At 51.3% G+C, this 23,021-nt stretch overlaps 1 protein-coding gene across 3 annotated transcripts; it reads right to left on the bottom strand.

The window, feature by feature from the left end:
• Positions 1-1,226: 1,226 nt before the first annotated feature.
• On the bottom strand, positions 1,227-21,133 carry POM121C (POM121 transmembrane nucleoporin C). Of its 3 annotated transcripts, none has more exons than XM_059717447.1 (13): positions 20,904-21,133; positions 18,789-19,004; positions 17,831-17,989; positions 14,848-14,928; positions 14,219-14,390; positions 12,879-12,970; positions 11,895-11,965; positions 10,778-10,902; positions 10,279-10,381; positions 9,704-9,877; positions 7,547-9,268; positions 6,635-6,763; positions 1,227-6,125 (listed from the first exon to the last, which is right to left on the bottom strand). In XM_059717447.1, the coding sequence occupies exons 1-13, from the start codon at positions 20,978-20,980 to the stop codon at positions 6,040-6,042; spliced, it is 3,207 nt and encodes a 1,068-aa protein (XP_059573430.1). In that variant the 5' UTR covers positions 20,981-21,133; the 3' UTR covers positions 1,227-6,039. The 3 variants fall into 3 exon arrangements, with proteins under 3 accessions (XP_059573430.1, XP_059573431.1, XP_059573429.1); XM_059717448.1 differs by having other exon boundaries at positions 9,704-9,880; positions 17,831-17,947; XM_059717446.1 differs by having other exon boundaries at positions 9,704-9,880; positions 20,904-21,132.
• Positions 21,134-23,021: the final 1,888 nt, after the last annotated feature.

The raw sequence follows: 23,021 nt of genomic DNA, 5'->3' as shown, positions 1-23,021 counted from the left end.
CAAGAATGATAAAGGGCTTGGAAAGCAAGTCATATGAAAGGCTGAAAGCACTAGGCATATTCAGCTTATAGAAAAGGCCTCTTAAGAGGGGACATGATAGCAGTCTTCAAACTCCTGAAGGGCTGCCTTAAGGAAGAAGGAAAACACCTTTTCTCTCTTGCTGCAGAGGACGCAGACCAATGGCTTGACTTTGCAACAAAGTAAGTTTAGATATCTGGAAAAAACTTCTTCATGGTTAGAATAATGAGGCAACCGAAGAGACTTGTTCTAGGAAGTTGCAAACTTCACTGCAGGTGTTCAAGAAGAGGTTGGGCAGTCACCAGTCAGGGATGGTCTAAGCATAGCTATGCCCATGTTCTTCTATGGCAGAAGCAGGCAAAATGCAGCCCACCAGGCCATTCTATCTGGCCCACAGGGCCCCTGAAAAATTTGGAAAATTTAGTATTTATCTGCCCCTGGCTGCCTGTCATGCGGCTGTTGATGGCTTGCCAAAAGTTGGTAAGCGGCCCTCTGCCCAAAATAATTGCCCACCCGTTCTATGGGTATTTGCCATGCTTCTGGGCTTTGCTGGCCACCCCTACTGGCTGCTGTGTGTCAGGATGTTTTTAAGATTTCCTCAGAGGCATTGTGCGTTGGGATTTTGACTGGGGTGTACCAATGCTTCTGCTGGGACTGAAGCTGGAGGTTCCTGGCTAGAGGGTCTTGTTCTTCACTTAAGATCAGATCAATTGCCATATTTGGGGTCAGGAAGGAATTTTACTCCATGGCCAAATTGGTATGGATTACAGGGGGGGGGATTGCCTTCCTCTGTAGCAGGGAGCATGGCCCTCAACCTGGGATCTTTTTACATTAACAATGTTTTATAGAAGCAGGACTGGCTGCCATAGTCCCCCTGCTTTACCTGTGGTAGGTTAGGGTGTTATACCTTGTGCTGTGTCAGGATTGATGGTAGAGTCTTAGGATGATTTGGATAGGGATAACCTGCCTCAGGCAGAGGGTTGAATTCTCTGGAAGTCCCTTCCAGCTCCACTTCTATGATGGGAGTAGCAACAGCTTGAGATAAAGTCACTCTGCTGGAAGCAAGCTGTATTGGCAAAAGGCAAGAGCACTTGCGTGGCAGGTCCCAGTGCTAGGTCTGCCTTTTTCACCTTGTGTGCATGGATAGTTGTAGGAGGGCTCCAGCTCTGTTGAGGACACAAAGCTTTTTGAGATGTAACAGGCAGACATGAGCACAGTTTTGTTTTTATTTTAATCCAGTGACATAAGCAGCAAGGAAAAATGCACATTCAAACTAGAGCTCCTCGACAGCCACACCAGAAATGATTTGCATGTTTACTTTTCATTAAAAACCCAACCTCCCAGCACTTTCACCCTTCACATATGGCACAGTCCTCACAAGCAGCAGAAGGGGAAGTTTGACTGCAGAAGGTTTCTGTCCAATACGCTGAGCAGCTCCTGAAAAGAGCTGGGCACTGGGCAGCTTTGGTATTTGCTAATCAGGTCAGAGAAGGGTGGCACTGATGTGGAAACTCAACTACAGAGGATTTAGGGGCTTCAGAAAGAAAAGGAGGGCCACACACAGAAACACAAGATCAGCCTCCATGCAAAGCTGCAGGTCCAACTACTGCTAATTTGCTTTGCAACTGGAAGCTTACAGCCCCACACTTCTGCACCAGAAGCCAAACATTCAGCCCAAGGAAGGGCCTGTCTCTGGGATTATATCTTTGAATTCTTCCAACCAGAGTGGCACTACTTGCAGCCAATTCCTACCTTGGTTCTGTCACAGAGTACAAAGACTGTCATGAAAGCAGTGGTGCTTTAAGCTTTGGGCCAGATGAGAAGGGGCAGTCTGCAGGCCAGATCCTGCAGACATTGACCCAGCCCTATATTAAGGGCTGACATCTGGCCTGCAGGGCTGCCCATGGACCAGATGACATGACCCTGCAGGTCAGGTTGAGCACCACTGGTAGAGTCAGGTTCAGAGAGAGACCCACATGCAGAGGCTTTTCATTAGGGTGACCACAAGCTCCAGCCCTGCCCAGCCCATGACCTCTGTCCTGCCACAATGGAGCTACAGTGGAGCTTTTTCAGGCTAGCATGTGATGATATTCAGGGCCCTGAGACAGACAGCAGGTTAAAAATCAAGCACTGCTTGCAGACATTAAAAAAAGCCCCAAACCATGCTTTACCAGAAGAAGCAGTGCATTGCAGATGCTGCAGAACCAGGTTGAAGTAAGGATTAGGTGCTTCAGCAGGGCTTTTTGGCACTTTTAGCTAAAGCTAATTCAATCAGCTACTAGATAAAAGTGCCAAAAGAGCCCCATTAAAATGCCCAATCTTTACAGATGTCAGACAAGCTGGCTTGAAGTAACGCACTGCCCCTTCTAGGCATGTGCAGGACTTGGTGTAGAAATGTGCTGAGTTTAAAGCAAAGCACTTTTTTTTTTATGTCTACAAGCATCCAAGAGGTCTTTGGACAAAACCCCTTTGGGTGCCTAGCTACACCTTTAAAGCAAAAGGTCTGTGCAAGATCCCTTCATCCAGCACATCTAATGGTACAGGCTGCTGTGATGTAAAAATTCCTAATACATGGCTTCAACTCCTGAAACATCTCACGTGGGTCCTGTGCTCAGCATGTCATTTCTAGTCTAGCAGTGCCAGGAGTCACCAGGGTACAAGTGGGAAGCCTGGGTAGCACCAGGAAAGCAGTATTCCTCTGTGGACAGGGAATGTCTGAACAAGGTAATTTGTTTAAAAGAAAGGCCAGCCTTGCAGGCCCATCACTATGGAGCAGGCAGTCTGGGAGCAGAGTCTCCAAGGTGAGTAACCACAGCAGCTGACTGCAATACACCTGTACTAGCCCATGATCTCAGTCTTTCTTCACTGGCTTTGACAAAAAAAATAAGTCTTTTCCTGACAAGGGAAGCAGTTCAAACATAAGCCAGCAAGTGAGAAGCTGTTCAGAAAGCCTGAAGATTATTCACAGCCTCTGCAAATGCTGCAGAAGAGTCCAAGCAAGGCTTAGGGCTAGTGACATACTAGCTGAACAACTATAAGCAATCACTGTTCAATTATAGATTGGGGATGGTTTTCTTTCCCAGAGGTATAGGAAGTGCTGTGCTCCCATGCAGACCACAGGAGGGCAGCAGCTTTCCATTCTAGCAGGTAGGAACCTTGCTCCAGTGCCATCTGCATGGCAGACCAGGTTCCCAGGGTGCTCCAGCAAGTACAGCTACTGTCCAGCTGATAGTAGACTGAAAGACAAGCAACAAAGAATGGGAGCTCTGCATTTTGGGGGCAGAATTTCAGATACTGGCCCTAAGTGTACAGGAAGGCCCTCAGCCCAATTCCCCAAACTTCAGGAACACTCATGTATTTGAGTTAGATTGAAACTAGACTCCACTGAATGATGGGCTGGTGCCATTCCCATGACTGAGGAATACCTCCCAACCCAGGGAGGGCATCCCCACACCCCTCATAATGACAACTATGGTTTCCTGAAAGAAAGCTAAAATGATCCCAGTGACAGGCAGCCATGAGCCCTCCAAGGGGCAGGAAGGCTGACTCCTTTCCTTCTGCCCCTTTTTGAGGGGGAGCCACTAGCCATCTGCAAGAGCACAGAAATATTCAGCACCCAGTCCCATCTCTGCCAGGAGAGGTACATTCTTCCCGGTAGGAAGACAAAAAAAAAAAAAACCAACAAAAAACCCACAACCAACACTGTCTAACATACAAGAGCTCCAGAGCCTCATTCTCAAGGAAAATTAAAAAAAAGTTTAGTCACATCCACATACATCACATTATAAAATAAGCAATAATTCATGTAACACCTGCCTGAGCAAGGAGGATGCAGGGAGGCTGAGAAAGCTCCTTATTGGCAGGAAGAGAATTCACCCTTGACCTATAGCAGGCCAGCCTTTCAAACCTCCACTCCCACCACCACCTCCTGGACATACAGCTGTATGGCTGGGTGCCAGATAGCCCTAACTGCTGTCAGGCAGGGGCAGGTTCTCAGCCCGCGTGCAGCATCTTTGCCAGACAAGGACTATACAGCTAAATTCTAGTCAACGGCTTTGAACTTTGACCATCTCAATGAACCAAGCTTGAAGGAATTCAAAGGCAATTTAGCTTAAATATAAAAATAAATTTATTTTGTTAAAAAATGTTTAAATAGTTTTTAATTTAGAGTTCAGCAGACGCGCGCACACACACAGCTGAAAGAGTAAAAAGACTTGGCAGCCAGTCACTCTTGGAAGGGGGGGAGGGGGGGGCAGCCAGGGCATTGGACCCTCTGCCCCAAGTGCAGCTGCTACCTTCATAGAAAAAGGGGAGCAGCGCTCCTAGAGGCTGAGGCCAAGCTCTCTGTCACAATGGGCATCAACATCCTGGCAATCTCTTCCAGCAGGACCTCCCAGGCACAGGGATGGCTCCAGGGCCTGCAGGCTGGAAACAAGCATGGATGTCTCTAGGATATGAAGTGGTGTGGGCAAGTTCAAAGACAATTCCCAGACGGTGCAGAGGACACCAGGTCTGTCAGTTCTTGATTATTTTTTTTAGTGTCTTTAGCTGGAGCCAAAAGGTCTCTTGCACCTGGGAGATGGCTCCTCCCTATCACTACACCACAGAACCTAGCCTGGGTAGTGAGCCTGGCTTGTGGGGCAGATTGAGAACAGACCCAGCTTAGAGCACAGGCTATGAAGAGGCTGCCACAGTGTGATACCCACCCCACAGCTGCCATTCTTTCAGTCACAACAGTTAAGATACAGAATTCACTCACCACTAGTAGCCACACAAAGATGCTACTGTCGACAACCAATTAGCCAGGGTGCATCCCCCGCCCCCAAAAAACTTTAAAACAGCAAGTCCGGCATTACCAACATGCCGCCACGCATACGGTTCAATTCTTCCTCCAAACTCGATTCAGTGAGCATAAACAGAGAGCAGAACATACAGGGCTTTACGCAGACAAGATCTGTAGAGACTAACCCAAAGCATCACAGATGGCTGGAATCATAAGTGGCAGCACCCATCCCACAGGGCAGAGCACAAATTCAGGACACTTATCGTGTACCGAAGGATACCAGACTCCTGTTCTCCCTCTGGTGCAGAGGGGGTGTTAGTTCCTGCAGCACAGCTCCAGCCAAGGACATGGCCCACCCATGCTGCTCTCTTCCAACAGAGGTTAAGCCAGGAGCATGGTATTACGGAAGGCCTTAGCTGATGCTTGGGAGCTACAGGAGCTAGATGGCATGTTCCATTTAGAGCACCAACATATTTATACCCCTGCAGAGGCCAGTGCCACTCACTGGAAAGGGTAAGCCAGGCAGAGCTCTGTAGAGTAGACACCTGCTAGGCCAAACCAGAGCAGTCCTTCAGGAGGAGGGGCCTTTACTGGGTCATTAGATCACACCACAGGGAAAGGCTTCTTGACCAGTGAAGATTCTTCCCCAACCCAGGAACAGCAGTTCAGGACAAAACTGCTACCTCTGGCCTGCCCAGAGGGGGGGGAACATGCCACTTAGCAGGGTAGGGAGGTAGGAACACAGGGAGATGGCAGCTGAAGCAGCAGGGTGTCAGTCGCTGTCAGGCACAGGCTGGGAATGTGACCCTGGGGCCAGCATCCAGAGCATCTCCACAAGCTCCTGCTCTGCATGCTCAGCCCATAGAGACCAGCCTGTCAGTGTAGTCAGGGAAAGAAGGGCACAGGAGCAGCTACAGGAAGCAATGGGAGAATTTTAAACATTATGAAACATGGAGAAAAAAAAGTTAGGGAGGAAACACTGTAGATATGTACAGAGGTTTATCCAGTCTCGGCTGTGGAAGTGTTCAAGTAAGAAGGGTTTGGTTTGCCCCATCTCATGTAGAAGAGTTGCTGCCACCCAGAACTGGCTCCAACGGATTTCACAGACATGAGCTCCTGAACTGTGGGGGCTCAGCTGCTTGTGCAGCTGGTCGCTCTACATTGAGTCTTGGCTCAAGCAGCTGGGCTGGGGCTTATCACAGCAAGGCCAGGAATTCATGGCCAGAAAATTGACGAGGCTACTTTTTGCGGGTGTGCTGCCTTCGTGCCTGCAGGCGCTGACGGGCCCCAGTCTTGGATCCTGACCCAATGGAGAATGATGGTGCTAAGGAGACAAAAAGACACTGTGAGTACATCACTTGCCTGTGCCCTGATGGTCTGAGAAGAGACACTCCAGAACAAACAGAAGGCTCGTTACAGTGTTAACCTATTGCATAGGGTTTGTTTCCCAGGGGTCTGGATACTTAGATATCACTTTCCCTGCTCATGCTCCTCTCTCCAGCCCTCATTTACCCCATGCAGAGAAGCAAATATCTGCAGCAGAGAACAGTGACAGCCTTTCCAGGCCTCAGGAAGCAGCCAGGACAGTGTTATGACCTTCTTCAAAGGCAGTCAATTACCTGACTTTGCACAGGAGTGCCTGTTACAGATGCATTTCCAAGCATCCTGAAGCCAGCAGCCAACCCAACCCTCCCCTCCCCTCCCCCATCTTCTCCCCTTTCCATCCAGAAGAGCAACTCAGAGTAGACTCTGCTCTAACAGCAGGTTTATGTCCACATCCCAGCCTTACGGAGCAGTCCCCTTAGAGGAAAAGGACCTCAAAGGAAATCTTACCAAATGATGGCCCCACGCTTCCAAAACCTGAGGCAGGAGTGCTGGGGGTTCCAAAGGAAAGGCTGTTACTCCCACCTCCTGCTCCTCCTGGGACAGGGGTACTCTGCCCAAAACTGGGTGCAGGAGTTCCTGAAAAACACCACCTTGCTGTAAGTCTGGATGAAAGGTGCAGGATGAAAGATGGCCCAGGGGCCAGGGTCACTGTGGGAGATGAGTCTACTGTCTGAGGAAGCATCTGTTCCAAAGGCAGGCCACAGCTCAGGACAGAGAAGAGGCTCCTGCAGGACCAGCTTAGACACATCATTGCTTCCCTCCTGCTGGACAGCAGAGGGAATGTATACATACCCCTGTGATCTCCCCACTCAAAACACAGCAGCTCCTGCCACAGGACAGGCCCCCGTACCTCTCTCTCTCACTGCCTGTCTCTCAGACTCTCCTTCCAGGAGGATCAGTGGGCTGCCCAGGGTAGTGGGAGCTTACTTCACTGAGCAGTCAGAAATACTATTGTACGGCCTGTTTAATCCAGTGGGATTAGCTCAACACAGATCTACTTCCCCCTACCCCAAAAATGCAGCCAGGCTGTACCTGCCTCAAAGAACTAAGTTTAGCAGACACAAATCTTTGCCTTCTTGCAAAATTGAGTCAGTAGAAAGTGGGATTTCCAGTAACAAAAAAAACTTTTCCCTCTGAAGTGAAGCCTTCATTAGGACAAGGCAGCTATTAGAACAGCTGGGGGAAGGCACAATTAATAGCCACACCGGATGCTTAGGGAAGCCAGGAGTAAGAGAGACCAGAGGCATAGCATGACCACTGCCTACATTCACTTAAACCTCCCCTCATGCCCAGCCAGTCTTATTCTGAAACAAGCCAAACAGAATTTGCTCATGCCCAACAGGTGGGTAGACACCTTACCTCCAAACACAGGCTTGTTATCAGGTGTGCCAGCTGCAGAGAAGGCAAATGATGTGCTTTGGTTCTGGGCACCCAGCGTGTTCTGCGTCAGGGAGGAACCAAAGAGTGTTATGGCACCTGCCGATCCGCTCTGCCCAGCCCCAAAATTAAATGCTACAGCAGGGGTACTTCCACCTAGGGAAGGTGATCCAATGCCAAAGGCACTGGGTCCTGTGCTTTGCTGGGTGGATGCCCCAAAAGCGAATGGAGATGGAGTGGCACTGCCAAACACCATGCCCCTGGCCCCACTGTTTGTAGTCTGGGTGTTGGAACCAAAACTTGATGTGGTGGCTGTGGTAGCTGTTCCAAAGGAGAAGATGGATGTGGTGCCTCCAAATGCTGGCTGGTTGCTGCTCGTGCCGAAGGAAGCCTGGCTGTTGGCACCAAACGCTGGCTGAGTGTTGCTGCCAAATGCTGGCTGAGCAGTAGACTGGGTTGTGGAGGCTCCAAAGCTGAAAGGGGCACTAAAGCTTGCTGGGCCAGCTGTAGGCTTGTTGGCAGACTGCTGGCTGTCTGAGGTACCAGTGCCAAACGCAGGCTGACTAGCTGCCCCCGAGTATGCAGGGGGTGGTTTGGCACCAGTGCCAAAGGAACCAAACGGAGTGAGGGAAGAGCCAAAAGACAGTGTTGACTGGCCTGTTGTTGCTGGGGTTGAAGAAGTCAGAGCAGCACTGCCAAAAATACTGAAGCCGGTGGTGGTGGTGGTAATGGTGGAAGGGGTGGCCTGTGCTACATTCAAGGGTGCCTGGCCAAAGGTGGAGCCCGCTGGAACGTTAGTGGTGGTAGTCGCTGTGGTGACAGTAGGCTTTCCAAACCCAAAAACAGGGCCTGTGGATGCGAAGCCTGTTTCTGTGCTGGGAACTGAGCTTGAAGGGGCTCCAAAGAGGAAGGGCTGAGATGCACTGGTGGAGGTGGCTGTGCTGACAGCTGGGCTGGCTGACACACTGGTGGAGCTCGGCAGGTTAAGCCCAAAACTGAACATGGGCTTCGTAGTGCATTCAGTGATGGTACTCAGTACAGTGCTGGTCGTCGCTGCAGTTGTGAAGATGCTATTGGGGAAGCTGGCAAACACAGGGGGGCCTGTGGTGGAAGCTGTGTTCAGATCAGCAGTGGATGCCAGCTGAGAGGCCTGCTTAAACGGAAAGGGAGAAGCTGTTGCTGAGGGTCCAGATGTCGTCAAGCTCCCAAAAACAGGCTTGAACACGGTGGTGCTGGCAGGGGAGGTTGTTGAGAGAGATGTAGCACTGGAAGACACCATGACTGTCGTGGAAGTGCCAGCTGCAGAAGGCGCCATGTTCTCGCTTTTTGACAGGCTGCCAAAGATTGGCTTGAACACAGGGGCAGTGGTGGTGGGGGTGGAAGATGTAGCTGTTGCTGCTGCAGGCTGGCTGGCAGGAGGAGTGCTCAGCATCCCAAAAAGGATGCTTGGTTTAGGGGTGGAAGGAGGTTTGCTAGGGGTCGGGCCTAGCTCCAGTGAAGTGGGAACCCCCAAGCTGCTTTCACTGCTGCCAGGCTGGACAAGGGAGCAGGGAGGGGCTAATGGAACAGGTAAGTTTAACATGGGCACAAGCTTTGAGTCCGATGCAGTAACAGACAATGAGCTTGAATTCAGTGGTACATTGGAGGCTGACAACAGAGGGGCTGCTGGAACTGGCTGAGAAGTTGCTGCAACCCCTGTCGAATCTGAGGGAGAGAGATCATTTAGAGACTTTTTATAACCAGATAGTTATATGCAGCAAGTGCTACTAAGGAAACCAACTAGAAACCTGGGTGGGGTAATAAAGCTACTCCAGCATGAGCCCTACCTGGCACAAACACAGACCAAACTGAATGCTACAGCCCATGGAGGCTGGCCAGGAAATCTGTACAGTGTAGGCTTTATAGGGAAACCCACTAAAAACCCAGCTGTTTGACAGCAACTATTTCCATCATATTCCAGCTGGGATTTCCTGGAGTTAGCTGAGTTTAAGCTGCACCAGGAACAAGTGATGCTGCAAATCCCAACCTCATACTGATGCCTGCATGAGGAGCTCCCCCCCCCAACAAAACCCTGATCACCAAGTCTAAGTGCCCCAAGCCAGAGCCTCAGGACTGCTCCCACCCTGCCCAATCACTAACCTGAAAGCACAGGAATACTCTGGCTGTTCTGCATTTTCTTCAGACTTTCCAGTAAGGAGCCAGTGTTGGAAACCAGAGGGGCTGTCAGTACAGATGTAGGCCCAGCAGACATCAGTGTGAACGACAGGGGTTTGGATGCAGGGATGGTCTCCGCAGAACTGGTTGCAGTGGAATCTACTGTGGGGGAGTGAGAGCAATATGCTTAAATCCCAGGCTAAGGAAGATGCAGAAAGCAGTTACTGAAGGCACCACAGTCTGATGCAGCAAGCGCCATTATAAGGATGGCATAAATCATTAAGCTCTCTTCAAAGCCTTGACCACACCACCCAGAGCAGCAGAAAAATAGAACGCCTGTTCACTGGCCTCCAAGAAGACAAAGCTATATCAAGCATGAAGAGACTCTGGCCTGTGTTATGCAGATGTTCAGACTACACAACCTCATTGGTCTATGCTGGTCTTACAGATGGGTCAGAGACTCTCTCCAGTTTCTTACTACGCCCCGCCCCACCTCACTCCAACTACCCTTCTAGCCAGATAGCCCCTACAGGAAGGAATGGCAGCAGAGGGGTCCTTACCAGTCTTATCCTCCAAGACTTTGTTGAAACACTTGAGCACTGCCTTCTTTTCTGCATCCAAGTCCTCGACTGTGACAGGAAAGCTCAGCTGAGGGGGAGGAGGCTGCCAATGGAAGAGCGTCAGTTGAGTTCCCTCCTCCAAAAGGCAGAAAGAGCCTTGTCAGGCTCCCAGCAATGCCATACAGTGGCAACAGCTGCAAAGATGGTTCTGCCATAGCACATTACCAGAGGCCTAGCTCCTGTCCATTTTGCCTATCACATACACATGAATTTGGGGTTGTTTTCAACGTGGGTCTGAGAGCATAGCAGATCTTTCCCTGTAAATCACCACAAGTCAAACATTCTACTAGATGCCAAGTGCTGGAACTAGCTTCACTTCCCACAAGGCAGGAGCTTCCATCCCCGAGGCAACCAGCTGAGTCTCTCCCTAACCTTGTAGAAAAGGTAACCATCATATCCCACAGAGAAAGTCAGCAAGGGCTACAAGGAGGAAACGTACCAAGGCAAGCTGGTCTCCTCGACGAGAGGACAGCAGCTGGATCTTCCGCTTGCGCTTCCCACTGCTCTCTGACAGGGAGGGTAAGTTCAAGGAACTTTGCTTCTTTTGCACAGGGGTCTCCACAGCTAGAGGAGGGGGAACAAGTGAAAACCAGGGGCTCCAAATAGAAGAGGGGTACAGTTTACACATCCTGCCACAAGGACTTGCTTACCAACACGTTAGTCTCCCTCCTTCCAGAGGGAAGGGAAATTCTCCTCCAGATAACCCTGCCTGGGAGCACAGAGCCACAGGCTATGGTACAAGATGAGCACAGGGCTCCAGGGTTTCCTGGATGAATGGCGGGCCATACCTGCAAACTGAGGCAGCAGCTTGTGTGAAGACTCCCAGGGAGTGCTAAGCAGATTGCTCCCAAACATGCTGCTGCTAACACCAAAGAGGCCATTCAGCAACTTGGGCCAGCAGCATGGTAGTCAGTTTACGTGGCCCCACATCACCCCCTAAAGCACTTAACCACTATACAAACCAGACGAGAGTTTATTTCATCTAGCATCAAAATGTAGTCACCTCTGGGGTGAAGCATGGGAGCTGTTTATGCTGTCTAAAAGAAGATATGAAGAATACTTTGATGTGCAGCAAGAACCAGGGAGGCATCATACAAACATTCAACCTGAAATTGTGTCAGGACACTAGACCTGATACTAGTCTGTTCCTTTGACATGTACAACAGAGCCTTTTTTGAAAAACTGATCTAGACACAGATACTCTAACAGGCAGCACCTCCAGCTATATAGATGCCTCAAGCCCTAACAGGACAGTGCTACCTGTACAACTGCAGCATGGAGTTGCTTCTCTGTTCTCATCTGGATACTGACCTAGCCCAACTCCACTTAAGCTTGCATATCTGGCAGGATCACAGACTAGCAGTAAAGGCTCCACACTGAGTGGCTGATACCTGGGTACGTTCCCCGCCGTGTCCTATAGGGGCACCAACTTTGGCCTCCTTTCACTCTTCTGAATGGAACAGCTTACAGAATGTAGCTGAGCAGTCATCACCAGTGGCTTTCTGTTAGCGAAGTTGTCCTCCACTTACTGTAGCATAACCTATGTTCCTACTCACCTCTCTCTGCCTGCAGTTCCATGTCAGATTTCACTGGGGTGGAAGTACTAGATCGATGGGGCTCTTCTTCTCTGCAGAGACAGGGAAAAACCTGTAAGGGCCAGACCTGTTTCCTCTTTCCAGGAGCAAGGGCTGACAGTACAGATTTACTTGCACTGCTCTGGCCCCACAAACCACAAATGTGGATCTTGGAGCCCACAAGCAAAATTGCCACCAGCTAGCAGTGCCCTGAGCGCAGCCCAGTCCTAACACCTTGAAGATGCCTGGATGCAGAAGAGAGTACTCCTGCTTCACAGAATCTCTGCATTCTGTAGAAGCAACGTCAATCTCAGACTCCAATGGTCTGTGAGCTGTTTTGAGACATCCACATTAGGTGTGAAGCACTCTGGAAAAACAAGTCACACCAACATTTGTTTTATGACCAGTGTCCTATGCCCTCCTGACAGAGGGGACAGATCTCCCAGGCAAGGGATAAGGAGCTGAACACCAAAGTGGATCAGAAGTGCTGAGACACCTTTGCATCCCTTGGTGAGCAAAGGGATGTCCTTGGAAGCAGAGATGTGTTAATTAACCAAATGGCAACAAGTCTTTTACTCTCCCCAACTGCTGAGGCCAAGCAATCCAGGCCATGAAAACACTAGAGAACTGCAGGATGTACCACCTGAAGCCAGCAGCCAGACAATTTAGGACACTAGAGAAATGGACAGACGTAATGCAGCCTCATGGAGGGATACTAGAGGAAAAACAAGGAAGAACCAGTTTAGCAAGATACCAGGGGATTGGAGTTAGCATGGAAAGGATTTGCAGTCGTAAGGAATAGATCATCCCAAGTTTATAGTTAGGAAGGAAGACAGTCCTTATCCCATCTCTTATTTAAGGAGACTTCAGTCTCCACCCAGATTATCAGAAAGACATCTCCCTCCATACCAACAAAAAAAGTAACACAAGCAACAAGGGACAGAATAGAAAGGCAGTCAAGCTCACCTTGCTTTCTTAAGAGGCCTCTCTGGTGTCTGAGAGCGGGAAGATGCTGGACTGGAAAGAGGGGAAGTACTCAGGCCACTTCTCTTCCACACCTGAAACCCAGAGACCTTACCTTTAGCAATACACTAACAGTGATCTTGGCCAGCTGGAGGCTTTTGCCTCAGTCCCTGCTTGTCACAGTTTGTAACTTCTAAGAGGAGAGCCAGGTGGGAGCAGTCTCACCACCATATGAAGTCACATGCAGCAACACTTGCCTTGGTGGAGCCCCAGAGCCTGTGCAAATGCTGGCCCAGCTGAAGTTTATGGGTCTTCATGTTCAAGCACACAGAAGACCACTGTTACCCTCCACAGTCCTGCCTGCAGCAGTTGTCCTGTATTCAAACATTACCACCACCACCCCACCACCCCCACATGTTCACGTGACACATCCTGACAAGGGTCCTGTTCGCTCAATGACAGTAAAGCCACCAACACATGTACAACTGCTCTGGCACGAACAGGTTATGCTCCTGATAGATGTTTGGCAGTTCACTGAGCCTACCCTCAGGGACTTCAGAATTTGTCCCCTAGCATGAAAAAATCTTTAGATAAGCATCTAGGGAAAATCCATACTGAAATCATTTATTTTAAAAGGTGTATCGGGTTCAGGGCCTTAGAACCTTCAACAAGATCCTCTTGAACTTGGGACACAAGCAAGTATCACAGCAAGCAGAAAAGTTGGTCTTTCGTTGACCAAAGTTTGGTCAACAAACCTTAGGGTCCAGGTCCAGTTCTACAGTCCTGACCAACAGGAGTCATTAAGCAGTAGTTTTCTAGAGACCAATTGCTAGGGATTTACCGAATTTGCAATTTTGCGGATTCCACAAAATTTTGTGAATTTTGATGTCTGTTGAGTGCATCCAGAAGGGAAGTAGCACAACAGAAGGGTATGTTTAATTTCATATTTTTAACCCATAACATCAGATTTGAGTATCACTTAGCTGTGGTGCCCTCAGCCAAGCATGAGGAGCACAGCATTCTTTTTGGTGAGAAGGTGCACCACTGTTCTATTTGAGGCGCGCTCCATGCCAGGGTATTCACCTGCCACCCACAAAGAGTACAAAGAAGCACAGCCAACAGGTGGGCAGGTGTCAGCAATGGCTACTAGTCTGCTGCATGACTAAATGGGAGAGCTTTACCAAATGTATTTGTGCTGCACTCAGCTACAAAGACTCTTTGTGGTGTTTACAGCTCAGCGTTTGGCAATGCTCCATCAAGCTCATGACTGTGGGCAGTCCCACAGGTATGTGCCACTCCTCACGCCAGCCACCACTGTCAATTTCAGGTACGTTGTGTCCTACCTGCGAGAGGCCCCGGGTAGAGCTGTAGGAGCTGGCGATGGCATTGCGAATGGAGCTGGGAATCCCACCTGTGTACATGTTGTTCATGGAGCTGATGGAACTGCTACGTGATCTCTTGTTTAGGCACTCATCTAGACACTGGGAGGTAAGGCCCCTCTTCAGAGAGCCTGGCCTGGAGAGGGAGAGAGATAAGGTTGAATGTTTTCCTCACCCTTGTGCCATGTACAGAGCTTCTAAAACCTAAACCCTTTGCTGCATGCTAACTGGAAATCTCTGCCTGCAAATCTGGTTTCTGCCACTAGTACAAATTACGAAGACCTCAATAAGGATTTTCCAGCAATGGGATTACTGGAGCTCCCTGCTATGAAGCAAGCAGCCAGCAGACAATGAATACATCTTAGATGGCTCTGTCTTCCTCAGGACCCAAAACTCCCTGACGCTTGTGACAGCCAAGAAGCAGAAGTGGCCCTTACTGTGACAGGGACTTTGCACCTCAGCAAGGAAAAGCTAAACACCTTTTCCCAAACTTACTCTTTAGGCCTAAACTCAACTGGCTAGCTCTACAGAGCCTCCTTGCTGCCTTGCCTCGTAGCTGAAGCCAGGTCCCTTACAATCTGACAGTCACTTACTTGGGTACAAGAGAGGCTGGGGCTCCATTTGCCACCAGAGGCTCAAAAGCCGACTGTCCACTCCCACTGCTGTCATGTCGCCTGCAAGAGAAAGATGGGGATCTCCTCAAAGTCCAGAAAGACCTACCCATAGGAATCAGGCACTGCTTTGATCGAGGTGGTTGCAGGAACCATTCACAGAAAGGTCATACACTGCCTCCCTGCACTGCAACAGACTGACTTAATTCCACAAACCACCCTGGCTGGACAGGTGTCGAGGTTCAGGTCAGAGCTAGGCCAAAATTACCCCTTCATGAAGATGCGGCAGTACCGACAGATTGTTTCATTTGTGGTCAGAAAATGTAGTTTTACTATACCAACACAAATCATAGCTTTGCCAACATAATTTGCCTCATAATTTGTTGGCATATGTATCCACACTCTGAAACTAATATTAGCATTCTTGTGTGGTCAAAACCTCAGTCTAGCACAGGGGCAGGCAATTATTTCGGGCAGAGGGCCGCTTACCGAGTTTTGGCAAGCTGCTGAGGGCCACATTTCCCTCTCCAGAGCAGGGAAGCAGGAACAGCCCCATGGTCCCAGGCCAGAAGCCTCTGCTAGGCAGGGGTTTCTGGTTGGGAGGCAGAGCTGGGCAGGCCTTGCTGCTGGGTCCTTCCACCAGCTTCCTCTGGGTCCTACTGCCCCTGGTTCCTGTCATCTTTAACAGGCAGCTAGGAGCAAATAAATATTCATTTTCTAAATTTTTTAGGGGCACCAGAGGCAGGATAGAATGGCCTGGTAGGCCGAATTTGGCCCCCAGGCCGTATTTTGCCCACCCCTGGTTTAGCATCTCGCCAGGGATCAAGTATCATTTCCTCCCTTGGCATCTTGTTCCAGAACCCAACTGTCCAGGATGACATTTTGCCTCAAGATGCAGCCTACTTCACCCTGCTCCACCATATTCCTGTTCCATCTCAGCTGACTAATGAGGATATGGATGTCTACCCCTTTTCAGCTGCCCTTTCACACCCAATGCAATCAGCTCAGCTACTGAGTAAAGCTGGTCAAAACAAACAAATTATGCTTTTTGGCCAAAGCCAAAATGTTTTGGAGAGGTCTCAGTTTCAACAGCATTTGTCAAGAAGACCTTGAAGCATTCTCTCATCAGACGGAGGCCATACCCTAGCAGCATGGGTACAGGCCTAGATATGGGAGATCCAGTTCAAGATCCTGCTCTACATTCAGAGTGGTCTAGGATGAAAAGCTCTATTCTGAAATTTATTCTCAATCATTCCAGTCCAGTGCCCTCTTCACAAAGACAGACACAAACTCTATCTCCGTGCCCATCTTGTATGGGCCCAGGTATGCTAGACCACATATCTGCAAAATAGCATCTGGTGTTCTTAATAATCTTGGCTAGTGGGGAGGAGAAAGACCTCCCAGTTTCCATTCTTTAGAGGACACCCACACTTTGGTTCTTAAGATGTAGGAAGGAGGCTTCAGAAGGACTTTTAAATTGTTCTTGTTTGGTTTTATGTCAGAACCTGAAGATGTATCCTATTTCTTTCTAAAGACTGGGGCAGACTGGAGAACTGACTGGTTTATAACAGAGATGCCATGGAAGTAAAACCTGAAGAAATTTGCAAAGCCTGGGTCTGCTTTGATAGCAGACAGTGGAAGTGATTTTTAAGATTCAGTTACCCCAATTCCAAGTCTCAAGACCTCTAGCAAAAGAGGGGGGTGCCAGGGCTGAAGCCCAAATGCCATTTCTCTTTTCCCTGACTACTTCAAAGCACTGTTCTGTTGGCATTACTTGCTCCTCTGGAGAGGCACAGACAGAGGGAGAAAAAATTATTTGGGGGGGAGCTGAGTATGCATGCATGCATGTATGTGCACCCCCCCCCCCCCCCCACAACCCCCACAGCTAAGTCTGTGGGAAGGGGTGAAGGAAGGAAAAAGGGCCATAGGTGGGGGAGACAGATCAAGGCCCCAGCGGTGATGGAGGGAGCAGGGCAGAGGCAGGGGTAAGGGCAAGTGGGGCCCTGGCCTGGCCAGTTGGTGGGAAAATCAGAGCCCAGGCGGCTTGTCCAGGGGTGTGAGAGGCTTCTGTTGCTGTGTGCAACCCAGTGAAGGCCCAGGGGGCACATGCCCCTCCATCTATGGTGGAGGCGGCTGCCACTGTGAGCTGCGCTTTGCTCCCTGCTGCAGCTGCCCTGCCCCAAGAGCAGCACAATGCTGGTAGGCTGCCCAGCGACGGGACACACATGGCATCATGCCACTCTCGAAGCAGCAGCAGTGAGGTGCAGAGGCAGAGCAGAGCCCAGCCCACAGTGGCAGACTGCACACAGACTGGGGGGGGACACATGCCCCTGCCTTGGCTCCCCTGCGGTGCATGCAATGGCAGGAGGCCCCACCCACCGCGGATACACCACCAGGCTCAGATTATCCCATGACCTGGCCCAGCTGGGGCCCCATTCACCCCTGCCCCACTCCCTCCTGCACTGTGAGGGTCTCGACCTGCCTCACTCAAGGCCCTTCCCCTTCACAAAGAAAGTAGACTGAAACTTACCTTCCATGCTGGGAAGCCACACACCAGGGCTGAAATCCTGGCTGTGTATCTGAGTGGTGCATTTCCCCCCCTCTCCCACCCCGACTGCCAGAGCCTGTGGCTGCACTGTGGTCCTACCTGCTGCCCTACATCTGTGGGGGCTGAGCTCTGGTAGCTCCCACCTTCTGCCACCTATATAGAGGCTGGGTCTTCTCTCATTCAGATCTGAAGGAGAATGCTTTGCATTCAGAAGCTTGTCTAACTTCATCCCAACCATACAGATGGTCCAATAAAAGATATCACTCCAAAAATCCTTGATTTTTGCATAATTTCTGGACCATCACAGCTACATCGTTAACACTTCTTTCATTTCACACAGCCGGTATACTGCCCTGGGGATCTATTGCATCTATGAGGCCTCCATGCCTGACTGGAAGAGACTTGCTAGCTCATTACCTCCTTTTGTTTTCCTGTTCATTGGGGAAAGTTTGGTCATCCTCCTCCTCCACAGCCCTCTTCCTGCTCTCCTTAAGGGCACTGAGCACAGTCTCTTTTGCACATGGATCCAGGGTGCTATTGGATGATAAGGCCACTGGTGAAATCAACTGCTCCAAGCTGTAATGTAGAATAGCAAGTTATGGGAGAGAGGGAACACATCTGCTTCTCATTAGTAGAGTTCCACGAGCAGAGCTACCCACTGCCTTGAATGCCAAACTGCCCCAGCATTGCTGAGACTTTCCTTTCCTTTAGAGGAGGAGTTCAGTTTCTGGACTAGCTTGTGACATAACAATCCTTCCCATAGCAACAAAACAATGCTCAAGATGTGGATTAGGAGGTCACAACAGAGCCACAAGCTAGAAACTCCCTGAGAGAGGTGCCTTAAGCAATCAAAGTGAAGGGCCACTGTACATTAAGACTTGGTAACCCATTTTCTGGGCACCATTTCCTCAGCTCTGCTCCTAGCAAGACTTTTATACAGCTTTTACAAGGGTGAAGTGATGCATTCATGATACAATGCTGCATACAACCCTCGGAGTATCTTAGAGCAGGGTCACTAAAGCAGAAGATATACTACTTGCTGACAGCGCACACAGGATGGGAGGAGAGCAAAGCTTTAGTTCTTGACAAATTCCTGGGATCTTCAAGAGGAGGTTAGATAGACATCTAGCTGGGGTCGTCTAGACGCAGCACTCTTTCCTGCCTATGCAGGGGGTCGGACTCGACGATCTATTGAGGTCCCTTCCAACCCTAACATCTATGAATCTATGAACAATAAGTAGCACTCATAGCAGCACTCACAATGATACTGACTGCATCAGATAGCAGTGCATTTACTGAGGGCTAGCTATATGCATACTTTGCACATTTAAAAGAGAGAAGGGTACTGAAAGGCCCACAGTGGTGTCATACTCACATGGGAGAATGGGACAGGTTGCTGTCCGGCGGAGCAATCTTCACTGTCACTGGGCTCTGCACCATGCTAGAGTTGCGAGCAGAAAGTACACTTTTCTTCTGAAAGCCATCCCAGCATACTGTGGGCAGGGCTCCCAACGAGGCATACTGGGCCTGCTGGATTGGATACCGCCGACGAAGAGTCTGCACAAAGCGGGTTGGTGGGGTCAAGTGATTCCTGCAGACAAAGACACCACAGGGAATAAGCGGCCCAGGAGAGGCAGAGGGATGCTAGTTGCTTAGACACAGGGATCCCCTATGCCCATGGCCCAGTCTGTCCATCCCTGAGAGATTAAATCTACAAAACAGCAATGAGCTAGTGTATTTACCCTCATGCTGACCCCACGCTCTATGCCCTATGAAAGAGCAGACAGTTTTAGCACAAGCAGCAGCAGATACTGAAGAGCTAGGAAGATTCAACATACCAATTTCTCATCTGGTTATTATAAACAACAAATATTCATATCCCTTTCAGTGCCAAAGATTTGTAAGAGACCCAAGTCAAATTCAATCTTTTGCCAGCTTCTTCTTTTGGGATGTGGTTGGGCTAGTCCTCTGTATGTAGCAAGAACAAGGGTTCCAGTTTGAATCTTAAGAAGAATTTATAGATACAAGGTAGTCGTAAGACCAGAAGTCGTGCCTGCACTAGTCAACAGGACCTCTGTAAAAACAGCATTATCAGAAAGACACAAACCAAGAGCCTTTGATCAATGCAGGCAAGGCCCAGACAGCAAGGACCTCATCTCTGTACTGTAGCAAACTCTTCTGACTATGGAGAGCTCACTGGAGTACATGCCTATAAAACCACATCCAGAACAAGAGAGAGGAAGGAACAGAAGAACTGACAATTCTTGCTAATACCTATTCTGCTTAATGCTTTAACAATGTCAAGACCAAATGACCTCGGTTCATGTAACCCATACCCTGTTCTCAAGCGTTAGCCCATGTAACATGTAAACACCAAGGCCATCCCAACCCTCTGTCCTGAGGAGGATTCACAGATCCAAGTCTTTCACCACAGCGCTATAATTGCCCCCTCCCCACTTACGCGTCTCCTAATACACCACTTTGTCTAAATGTCTAAAAGCTAGCTGTCAGTCTTTTTCTTAACTTGCTGTCAGAAATGACTGGAGCCTGACTCCCTCCAGAAAGGGCAGCACGAATGTCTGAAGACTCTTCTGCTGCTGTATGGGAACTCGGGAAAGTTAGCCACTTCTAATGGAAAAACTGACTTTCCAAGACACGCTGCTAAGTATCACAACCTTCCCCCTTTGAATTACGGGGCAGAGAGAAGGAGTGGTACCCAGGAAACCCAGTAATATCCTGCTTCACCAAAAAAAGTCCCCCTCCAGCCTGGAAACCTGGGATAGTTTAAAGACAACCAATAAGCGGCTGGACAGCAAGGTACGATGAGCAATTCTCCAGACAGCTCTGAAGTGCCCTGAGCTGTGGCTAGAGCAGAAAATATGGCAGGGGCAGCTAAGTGAGTAGAAGGCAGCTGGGAGCTGGAGCCAGAGCCCTGCCTGCTGGGGCAAGAGCTGCCCAGCTGAAGCTTCCTCCCTGCCGGCTGCACCCCAAGCTGCACGTGCTGCCACGGGCCAGGCAGGGCTCAGGCTTCTGTGGAGCACCATGGGGGTGTGTGCCCCCGCCCCTCACCCTCCGCGAGATCGCAGGACCTAGCACCCAGGAAGCACCCCCACCAGCACAGGGAGCGGGTCAGGGCTTTGCCCTAGGCCAGCACGGCACAGCATGGCGTGGCATAGCAGCACCCTGCCTCTGCCCCGTGGCACCGGCCTGGCCCACCCTGCCCCCCGATACTGCTTCTGGGGAGTGGCTGCCGCGGGGAGAGCTGCTGGCCCGGCAGCGGCCCCTCATCAAAACCCCATAAGCCCAACTGCCCACCGGGCCAGAGCCGGGGCAACAGCCGAGCCGGGCCCGCCACCAGAACGCCCCCTCGCCCGCCGCAAGGGCCCGGCGCGGCTCCCTCCGGGCCCCGGCCCCGGCCGCAGCCAGGGCCGGGCACACGCGGGGACGCCCGGCCCCGGAGCCGCGGCCTGAGGCGCCGCCGGCTGCTTACCCGAAGGAGGGCCGGCGCGTTGGGCTCGGCAGCGCGGCCCCCGCCCGCGTCCCGGGCTGGCCCAGGCGGGAGCCCATGGGCGGGCCCCCGTTGGCAGCGGCCTTGGCTGCCCGCGGCCCCGGCCGGCGCCCCCCCGCGGGCCGCAGCGCGCACCAGGCCCCCGCCGCGCCCAGCAGCGCCGCGCTCGGGCCCGGGCCCCGCAGCAGCAGGCAGGCCAGGCCCAGCAGCAGCAGCGCCAGCGCCAACCCCGCCGCTGCGCCCCGCAGCCCGCCCCAGCCCCGCCGCCGCCACGGCCACGGCCACGGCCACGGCCCGCCCCGCGACATGGCGGCCCCGCGCCGCCCGCCCGCCCAGCGCTCGCCCGTCCCGGCATGCACCGCGCGGCCCCTGGGCAGGGGGCGGGGCAGAGCGGGAGGTGGTGACGGCGGTGACGTGGGCGGTGCTCCCCGGCTGAAGGGGCGGGGCCGGGCTGGGCGCGGGAGCGCGGCTGCCGGCCCTTTCGGAGCCCGCGTCTGGTCTGAGCCGCCCTTGGTGCAGCCCGCCCCGGCGCTAGCGCGGAGCCCGCGAGAGCCGGCGGTAGCGAGGTGCAAGCGGCCGGCGAGCGGGCTCTGGCTGGCGGCGCTGCGGGCGCCGTGAAGCCGTCCCGCCGGAGGAGCCTGCGCCCTGTTCGTGCTCCTGGCTGGGGGCACTTCCCAGGCAGCCGTTGCTCCGGGGCCAAGCCCACCTCGGTGCTGCTGAAGCCTCTCGGGGCATCCCCATCAGCCAGTCTCACGCCGTCGGCACGGCGGGCTACTGGGGCTCCATTTAGCAGCCTTGCGCTGGCATTTGAGACGAGAGGGGCAGGGCCTGCTTGGGGCTGCCCCCCTGAGGGCACACGGGAGGTGATGTGGACATGGGGACCTACCTGGAGCCCTGATTGCACTGACAGCCCTCCAGGGTTGCCCGCGTGCAGCAGTGCAGCAGGGGCCCCTTGAAGGTGCAGGCTGCCTGAAGCGGCCACCTCTGTAACCTAACTGGGATATGAACTGTTTCACTGCTGACCATTTTTTCCTGATGCCTCTAGCCAGTGAGCCTTATCCTGCCGTTCCCAACCGCCTCTCCCACCTTCCCAGCCGCTGCAACTGTCCCCTGCCCCCCTCCAGCTTCCCATGTGTTTATGGCCTCAGCAGAATTCATGGCTTCCTGAAACTGTGAAGGCGGCATTGAACAGACTGAACTGAATAGTGGTATACCTCTGGCATGTGGCTCTGACCCTGTGATCCTTTCTCTTATTTAATTACCCCCCATTTGAAAACATAAATGGAGCTGCTGCAGTTTCCAGAGGGAATGAAGAGAGTTTGCTGCCCAAGGCAGGCTGGAAGTGTCACTGGGGTGTTCATTTCAGTGTCTGATCTTGACCAAGTTTTTGGTTAGTCTAAGGACACAGGCAGGCAAGGTTCTTTGAGTAGATGTGATATATTCATTAGACCAACTGAGTAGTTGGAAAAAAGTTCTAGTCAAGCTTTTGGGTACAGTTACCCTTCTTCAGGAATAGGGAGTCTCCGCTGGTCTCGTATATCTACAAGCCTGCCTCTCAGATCTACAAGAACGAGATTACAACTCAGGGCACAAACCTCAGGATATCACTGAACTCATATACTTCATCCTCACACGCAACAACTTCAGTTTCAACAACCAACACTTCCTCCAGACCATAGGCATAGCTATGGGCACCAAGATGGCCCCACAATATGCCCCCCTCCATATGTAAGCTCCATCATCATTTGAACCAAAACCCTGCAGTCTCTGATTGATTTCTACCAAAAATTCAATAATCATCACCCCTCCATCAGACTATCACTTGAATACTCTTAACGCTAGCATTTCCTTTTTGGACACCATGATTGATATCCAAGATGGTAACATTCACACCACCATGTATAAGAAACCCATGGACCAACATACATACCTACACAGAACCAGCAAACACCCTAAACACACCAAGAAAGCTGTAATTTCCAATCAAGCTCTCCAATACCACTGAATATGCAGCAAGGAGAATACCCGTGATCACCACCTCACAAATCTCACGAGGGCCTTCAGCTAACAAGGACACTCCTCCAGAGAGAGAGCTCACAC

The sequence above is a fragment of the Alligator mississippiensis genome, chromosome 14, assembly GCF_030867095.1.
Source record: "Alligator mississippiensis isolate rAllMis1 chromosome 14, rAllMis1, whole genome shotgun sequence".
NCBI lineage: Eukaryota > Metazoa > Chordata > Crocodylia > Alligatoridae > Alligator > Alligator mississippiensis.
Note: the sequence above shows the minus strand (reverse complement) of the source record. Positions and strands in the feature narration are given on the sequence as shown.

Excerpts from the sequence above, each read along its gene's own strand:
- POM121C (XM_059717446.1), bottom strand. The coding sequence starts at position 20,980 with ATGGGCTCCCGCCTGGGCCAGCCCGGGACGCGGGCGGGGGCCGCGCTG. Across the intron at positions 10,382-10,777 it reads GAGGAGACCAGCTTGCCTTG|CCTCCTCCCCCTCAGCTGAG; the intron begins GTACGTTTCCTC and ends TTCCATTGGCAG. Across the intron at positions 9,881-10,278 it reads AGTCTTGGAGGATAAGACTG|TAGATTCCACTGCAACCAGT; the intron begins GTAAGGACCCCT and ends ACTCCCCCACAG.